This window comes from Buceros rhinoceros, unplaced genomic scaffold (assembly GCF_000710305.1).
Source record: "Buceros rhinoceros silvestris isolate BGI_N320 unplaced genomic scaffold, ASM71030v1 scaffold10496, whole genome shotgun sequence".
NCBI classification, from domain to species: Eukaryota; Metazoa; Chordata; class Aves; order Bucerotiformes; family Bucerotidae; genus Buceros; species Buceros rhinoceros.
In genome coordinates this window covers 18368-26863 of record NW_010418105.1, presented here as the reverse complement: position 1 = coordinate 26863, position 8496 = coordinate 18368, and the positions used below count along the sequence as shown (strand labels likewise).

Below are 8496 nucleotides of genomic sequence, written 5' to 3'. Positions count from 1 at the left end.
GCGGTTCAGGCTTTACCTTAGTTGCAAGTTTCGATTCTCTCCTTCTCCGTAAGCTTCAAAGCAGTGTTTGGTGTTAAAACCCGTAATAGCAGAAGGTCTGTAGCTTTTTAAACTTGATTATCTCTGGATGACTAAACTTGGAGTGCTTTTTGTAGCCTCAGTTTTCTCCAGCATTGTAATGTGCAATTCCACAGCAACATTTGTGCTCTTCAAAGACTCTTTCAAGTAACATAACTTCGGCATAGTGTCCTGTGTTTATATTCCATCTTTTTTGTTTTACTTTTTCATAGTTTGTCTTTACAGTTATCTAGAGAATGTTTTAAAACTAAATGCACGTGGAAAAAAAAAGTGTATACACTAAGTTCCCATCAGTGTGCTGAATACATGGCAAGTCTCTAACTGTTTTTTTTTGTAATGCTGTTTGATGTACACTGAAAGCTGTCATGCTTTCCTGCGATACATAGGTGCAGTCTTCTGGAGAAGACAGAATACTTGTGATGGGAGCAACAAACAGGCCGCAGGAACTTGATGATGCTGTTCTCAGGTATCAAAATGCCTCGTCCTTTGTTAGAATACAATAATAATGGCGTTCATTTTGAAGAGCAGGTTTTGCTACTTAGTGTTTTGGTTGTTACAAGTTTTGGAATAAAAGAGGCACCTCAAAGAGGAGCCTGTCTCTTTTGGGATACATCTGCACAAGTATGATGGCCTTGGAACTGTCTAAACCAGCAGTACCTGTTGCGACCAGGTCAGCATTTTATAACCCTCTTGCATCTAAAGTGTTGCTTTTTTATTATTTGGATCTTAATGACAGGATGAAGGAAGAAATTTGACTGGTGATATCCAGTATTTCTTTTCTGTCACTGTTGCACTTCTGACATCCCATGCAATTACAGATCTTGCTGTAGCTTTGCCTTAGGACTTTTTGCTACAAGTTCTTCTACTTTCTTATCTTTTAATTTTTGATTGAGGAAAATAGGCATGTCAGCACTGTCTGAACAAATAAAACACTTCTGTAATGATTCCAAAGGCTTTCTGTGTACAGTGAAGAGGTGCTTCATTTTGTTGCTGGTAGTCAGTCAGTAGTATTTCTACATGCAGAGCATTTCCTCTTTGGAAGGAGTCTCATAACTTCAGATAAGAGTAAGGTGACAGCAGTGGCTCGTGAATATTGTATGTTTGGTGGTGGTTTTTTGTTGGGGTTTTTTAATCTGTAATTCTGCTCCCTAGAATGTGATGATGTTAGTGAAATTTTGCCGTTTATCAAACCAAATGTTAGATCTGTGAGTGCAAAAAAGTTCTAGAAGCGTGCACGTATAAATGTATGTATTTTTTTTTCCTAGGCGATTCACCAAACGGGTATATGTGTCTTTACCAAATGAGGAAGTAAGTATTGTTTTCCATGCATTTTCTTCATTTTCTGATAAATTTTATTTAAAAAGAGTATAAAATATATTTCATAGGCTATTCTTACCTTACCCTAGTGGATGATTACAATTACGTGAATTAAATTCTGGCCCGGCTTGGCCATATATGCTGTACTTTAATTCTGGCGACTATTTTAAGTTTTTTGCATTTTTGTTACATGTGTTAGTAGCCAATCTGTAGTAGCTGCTCAGCATTTCTTGGCTAGGGAAATGTTGCTTACCTACTGGCAGGCACAGGCAAGTCTGATGTAGGCCTTGCAGGAGCATGTTTGGCTGGAGAAGAGTGTTTACTGCAAAAGATAAAAGTAGCTTTCTTAAAATAATGTTTTTGAGCTCAGCAGCATATTAGGGCTTTTGATGAGGATTCTAATGCATTATTCTCGAACTAGTTGGACCCTTGATCTCATAGCCCCATACCGGCTACTGTGAAGAAAATTAACTCCATCCCAGACAAAACCAGATCCCTGTCTCTTCCCCTGAAGAGACAGTAGTGTACAGTCTTCCTACCAAAGCACCGTAGGCAAGTTTAAGCTAGTGAAGCACAACAGTAAGCCTGCCAAACAAGTTGGTTTGTTGTTGGAACAGAATTTCAAGTGTACCACAGAGCTGAGTTTTACATCTGATAAATGTATCTTCTTTACAGACAAGATTGATTTTGCTAAAAACTCTTCTAAGCAAGCAAGGAAGTCCATTGACCCAAAAAGAGCTGGCACAACTGGCTAGGTAAGTATTTTGTAACTATACCAAATAAACGTACTCATCCACTGCATTCATTCAGATTGTTTTGTTCATTTCAAATGTAACTACTGTAAATCATCAGACAGTGACGACACTTGCTGAGAATGAGTTGCATGCATTTGGGGAAGTCGGCCTCCTGTTAGGGTGTGTGAAAGTGTTTTGATACGTGCTTATGTATCTGTGCTGGCTGGGTTTCTGTTGTTGAAAATGCTCATCAGTGCTTTACTTTCCGAGGTGGAGGGAGGGGCATTCTTCTCTCCACCTGTCCTCCAGGCAGTCCAGCTCTCCTCTCTGATGCAGAGAAGCAGTACTGGTTTTGAACTTGGCAGGCGTTTCAAATGAAAAGCGTATTTTGCTTGCTCGTCCGTTGCTAGGTTTGTTGAAGGTATTGCCAACATAGCAGAGCGAGCACTAAAGAATTTTAGATTCTTTTCAATTTCATATTTGATTGGGAAAATGTGGCTTAAATGCCCTTTCTGTTACGAAGTTGTTTTTATGGTTTTTGTCATTGAAATTGACACAGTACTGCTGTTTGTTAGCCTCAGAAATAAAATGTAATGGTGTGAAGGAGATTAAACTAAAAAGCAGGAAAAGCACCTAGGGCAGGAAGGAATGAAAACCAAGTGTGAGATCTCAAAGATATTCTAGTGGATGTACCATAATCTCTATTTGTGGTAGTACACAAGAGGTGAGTACGCTCCTGCGTGTTGCGTTTTTCAGCCTCTTAGTAACTTTACAAAAATTTGATGTATAATCCAACTGAATAAATTCTCTCTGAACTTTGAAGATGCTAGCTCAGGCCTATTCAGGCCTGACAGACTAGTGATAGGGTATTTTTGTAAGAGAAATAGTAAAAGTGCTTGAGTTTAGGTCTGATCTACAAATCCTAGCTGATTGCCACCTTTTTGCTTTTCCTAGCATGTTATTTGGGACTTGGATATCTATATTTACATTTAATCTGGAAAAGACTTAAATATAGACCACTTAGGATGAGTGTATTTCTGATGTACTAAACTTGCAAACCAATATAAAAATAGTACTTCTGATTAAGTAGCATTTTAATAATCTGCACTAAAAATGAGATGGTTTGAAACAGGTTTTGTTTTGTTTTTTCCTTCCTTCTTTCCCTGGCTTTTTCCTTTGAAGAATGACAGATGGATACTCTGGAAGCGATTTAACTGCATTAGCGAAGGATGCAGCGCTGGGCCCTATTCGAGGTAGGCTGCATAGCTTTTAATTTAGGTTTTGAAAAAACTCAGCGCTCTTGATATTAGAGATGTTATATTTGTCTACATCTTTGTAACTGTAAAACCTCTGAAGGTAAGCTTTTTAAATAGGTCTGTTCCTTATAGTAGCATCTTTATAAGATTTACCTTATACAAAACCCTTCAGTAGCTCACCACGTGAAATGACAATTTTTGTGTGAAGAGTTTTTCGTAGATTTATGGGGTTTTTAACTCGTGCATCTTTCCTAGGATAGTGTCAGTTCTGTTGTGTCTAAATTACTACTTGAATAGCAATCTCTGACTGCATTACTTTTCTTACAAAGTGGGCAGCTCTCTCAAGTCTAAAGGAAGGAAATACTGAAACAGAAGAAATTTTGTGGTTTGGGACTCTTTAAGATAAGGTTTGAGTGGCATAGATTTTTTTAATTTTTTTTATTTCTAAACCTTCTTAATGTTGAATTGTGATCCAGATGACAATTGTAACTCAAGTAGAGTTTTACTTATTTATTCTTCCTCTGCTATTTCCAACTTTGTAAAAATATAATTTTAATGCAAAACAAATACTTTTTTTTTTTAAAAAAAAAACCCTAAAAACTACCCAACCTTAACACCTCCTCCTCTTCCCTCCTTCTGGTTTACTAGCTGGTTATTGCGTGTCTGATAGCCACATCTAAAGGGGATGATTTTGTTCAGTGGAGATCAGGAGCGGGAACTTGATGGAAAGATTTCGGAGATATGATGTTAGTTTTCTGTTTGCTGATACATTGTCCTACCTGACAGAAAGGTACTAAAGGCAGTCACAGCAGAAGCGTTCTGTAGTATCAGGCTATTATGTGGTTTAAAAAAAAGAAAAAATTGTTGCAACTCTCTTAGATGATTTATGGGGAGGAGAGGGCTATGCATGTTTCGTGGGTGTGTTTGTTTTATTGTGGTGTTTTTAAGTTAGTAAAAAATACTACAGCATCCTGCTGTTTTGCCAGTGCACTCTCTCTTTGAAAGCAGCTGCTGGAAGGTAACGCTTTTTTGCCCACTTTTTTGGTATTGTAACGCACATCTTCCAAAATCCTGCATAATAACTGGGAAGCAGAACTGCATTACATAGCTCTCACAAGAGACATGATGTCTCCTAAGACTTTATTTAGAGTGGCTGAATTAATAATGTATGCATTTAGGTGTGCAGGCTTTGCTTTGCTGACACATCACTTCACATGCAAGCCCGTTTTGAGGAGACCCACTTCTTCCACCTGCGCCTGGCTTCCATGTAAAACAATTTAAAAAAACATTTAAAAAATAATGTCAACCTTGCCAGTCCTGCCTGGATTCTTCTTCTTGCACCCTCAGAGCAAAAGGTTTGCTGTAATATGTTAATACCGTAAGAGAATAGCAAGGTAAAAAATATAAAATGGTGATGGATGTGCAAATTAGATCCCACCAGTACTGCTTGGGCAAGAAGTGCTCCTGTGTGCCCTGCCTGCTTTTATTTCTGTGTTCCTGGCTCATGGTACCTTTCTGCTTCCTGAAAATTGTGTATGTTTGAGGAATAGGGGAGTTGTAGGTACCGGGAATAATACGGAGGAAGACAGCTCTGTTACGCTGGTGGGCTGTTCCCCGTGCTTTAGGAAGAAGGAAGTAGTTCTGCTGCCACCTTGTACTGTATCTGCAGTAATTGAGTGTTGGAGCAGCCTGGTTGAGCAGCCGATAAATGGAAAAGGAGGTAAAAAACACCACGTAGCTTTCTGTACAGGAGATTTCGTTGAAGCAGAGAGGTATAATTTTTAGCTGTGGGTTTTTTTAAGAATAAAAGTGCTTTTTACACACTTTCGTTGTCAGAAGCAGTGAACGTTTTCTTATGAAACTCGCTGATCTTCCTTTATTTTTACAGAACTAAAACCAGAACAGGTGAAGAACATGTCTGCCAGTGAGGTATGCTGTTCTAGCAGTTGTATTTTCCGCTTTGAATAGAATGCACGCTCACTAGAAACTTTTAAGTTCCCTTTTTTCACACGTAGTATGGTATAAAATAACTAGCATAAATTTTTATGGGTATTATTCTTTTTGATTACATCTTGATTGAAGCAAATTCTTTACAAATAGTGGTTGAGAAGAAAATCTGTCCTCAGGTATCTGAGGTTCTTTGTGTAGTTTGTTTAACAGGCTTAAGAGCACCTCTTTTTTCCCAATAATAATTCTCTGCTGTTCTTGGATTTAGCTGACTGTCCTATCCTTTTGTCCACACTCAACTGCAACTTGATCTGTTACCTATCAGATAATGCTAGAGGCCTGGCTTTTATTTTCTCAGTTACTCCCCCCAAACATTCCCAGAAGTATTATTTCAAGGGATTTATTCCACTCCCCCATCCCTGTCTTTATATAAAGCAGGTCTTCTTAGGGAGAACCTCTGCTGGATTTTAAAAGAGGTTTCTGTATAGGTATAATACTTTCATTCATTCACATGGACCATCCTAAAGCCAAAACAAAATAGTTCTTCAGCACAGGTTGCATTTGTAAACATCAAAAGAAAAGGAGGGGGTTGGCCCTGCATGTAAAAGTTTCTGTTCAAGTGTGTGTGCATGTGACAGTTAGGCAGGGGAAAGTAAAGCAAAACTTAATTCCTTGTCGCTTTCTGTGTTTAGCCTTAGGTCATTGCTAGGGCTGTGACAAGCTGGGAGGTTTTGTGACAGGAAGGTGAAAACATCTCAGTAGCCCATAAACTCTAGCCCCAAAGAAGCATGGGGAATCTCCAGTTGTAATGTTACAATGGCTTTTATAATGAGACGGCTTGTTCCCCACACTTTGGTTATCTGCCATCGTGTCTGGGCGTTTCTCTACATGGGAAATACCTGCTTATAACCGTGTCCTGAGCAGACAGGTGAAGGGCATGCATCGAATCAGAGGGGTCAGGTCGTCAGGGTTACTTGGCTGACAGCACGCTATGGTCTCAGTAGAGCTGTGGTAAGGGAGGGAACTTTCAGTGCCTTACTCCTCTGGTATGTAGAGGTATACCATAAATGTGTTTTTTAAAAAAAGAAAAAAACTCAAAACCAAAAAAACCCCACATCTTACTCTACTTAGTTCTGTGCCCTCACGCACCAGCTTGCACCACCTAGTGAAATTGTAAGTGGTAACGCAGTTCCATGGGCTATTAAATAACAAGGCAGACATTATGAGTTTATTAAACACAGTCATAGTCTGAAATTACATGACTCTCTCATCAGGTCATAGAACAGCCCAGGTTGGAATGGACCTTGAAAAATCACCTGGTCCAACCCTTTGCGGGACAGGGAGCCTTGGTGACATTATCTAGCAGCCTGCCCAAACCTCCATCGATGGGGTCTCCACCACGTGGGTGGGGAGGTTGTTCCAGTGCATGACCCTTCTCACTGCAAAAAACAAACAAAACTAAACAAAACCCCACACACTGAGAACATCTGTATCAAGATAAAGCACCTGCAGAATATGCTTTGTTAAAAGTGAATACTGAATGACTGCTTGAATAAACTGGAGTACCTAAACCGCTTGTGATCCTGATGTCTTTCACCTTTTGTTTAGATGAGAAATATTAAACTATCAGATTTCACGGAGTCCTTGAAGAAGATAAAGCGCAGTTTGAGCCCTCAGACCCTGGAAGCATATATTCGCTGGAACAAGGACTTTGGAGATACCACAGTGTGAAACACTACTTGAAGTGAAACAAAGTGCTGCTTAAGGAGCAATTGGTGCAGACTACTGGAAAGCAGCCAGAGTTTACAGGACTTCACAGATCTTTAAGTATCTGCAATAAACTTGAGATTAAGAAAAAATTATACAATGTGAAATGTGTTCATCAAAGCCTCCTTGCCGTTTAGTGAGGATTTACACACTCCAAGTAAGAGCACAAGAGGACTTGAGATAAGATTCCTAGCAATCCGGTTATGGTTTGAACAATAATACGTGTCTTATTGTAGAAGACTCTGATGATATTGATCATTGGAAGATTTTCCTTATGTTGTGTGTGGGTTTTGTTTGTTTCTTTCTGTTTTTAATTTTGCCATGGCATTGATGTCTGGCTTTCTTATAACCACTAACGTACAATTGGATGTTTGTAAACGTTGGTTCACTTTTTGACTTTTTTTTATCCTTAACGTGCCAAATAAAAGAATTTCCCTGTGCAGAGACAAAGAAAAGCATTGGGGAATTACGATTATTAAAATGTAAAAAGCAGCTGGTCTGTTATTATTTGTCTTTAGTTGTAATGTGACTGTATTGTTCACAGAACAGTTTTAAAGAGGACCTTTGATAGCAGAACAGCAAAAAACCCCAACCCTATAAAACCAATTTAAACCGTAGTTTTAAAAAATAAATTACTAAATTAAGAAATAGACTAAGACATCCATTTACTGGCAGTATTTTCTTTCAATGCATTTGTAACACTTCCATTGGTAGAATGCTAGCTTACGCTTATGGTGTACAACTTGGAGCCAAGCTGATGTTTGAAAGAGTAAGTGATGTTGATTGTCAAGTTTCAGAAATGACGTGTTTATACTCTGTATTTTGGTCTGTTTATGATAATTGGAAGTAAAATTTTCCATTGTGGTAATTTTTTTAATCTACACATGTAAGCATTAAAATATGAGGCTACATGTTTAATACATGGCACACATTAATGTTTTTATAGCTTTCATATGTTTCGGTTTATATATTATTAAAGTATGAAACACTCAACTGCTCTTTTTTAAAAAGAAACTGCATCTTTGTACAAATACTTGGTTTATTATATAAATGACAAGCTATTAAAAAAACCACTGAAGTGATAGCCTTTAAGTACTGTAATAAAGGAAAACATCTTTGCCTTTACCTGTAAAGGCCTGACATCTTGTTTACAAAGTCTACGTGGATTAAACACAGATGTTCGCCAGGCAGAACACTAGTTCCATCTTACAGCAGGTTTATGGGTGGTTGTTTTTTTTCTTTAAGACAACTCTCCCCACTTAGTGATATTACAGAAATGCAGATTGTTTACAGCTGCTTGAACTAAATGAGTGGCGAGCTTTGTTTGCTTTTGGTCTTATCAGAAAATTTTGTTCTTAAGTTTTCATTTAACTTACTTTTTATAGGTATGAGTAACT

The 8496-nt window shown here is 38.2% G+C and overlaps 1 protein-coding gene across 1 annotated transcript in view; it reads left to right on the top strand.

Annotated features, from left to right (window-relative positions):
- The window catches only part of SPAST (spastin), a gene marked incomplete at its 5' end in the record, with an annotated part of 28932 nt that extends 20708 nt beyond the window's left edge, over positions 1-8224 (top strand). Inside the window, 6 exons of the mRNA XM_010138410.1 lie at positions 465-544; positions 1344-1386; positions 2071-2150; positions 3312-3382; positions 5274-5314; positions 6941-8224. Of these exons, the coding sequence (XP_010136712.1) occupies positions 465-544; positions 1344-1386; positions 2071-2150; positions 3312-3382; positions 5274-5314; positions 6941-7063 (438 nt within the window). The remainder of the gene's footprint in view (positions 1-464; positions 545-1343; positions 1387-2070; positions 2151-3311; positions 3383-5273; positions 5315-6940) is intronic.
- Between the last annotated feature and the right edge of the window lie 272 nt (positions 8225-8496).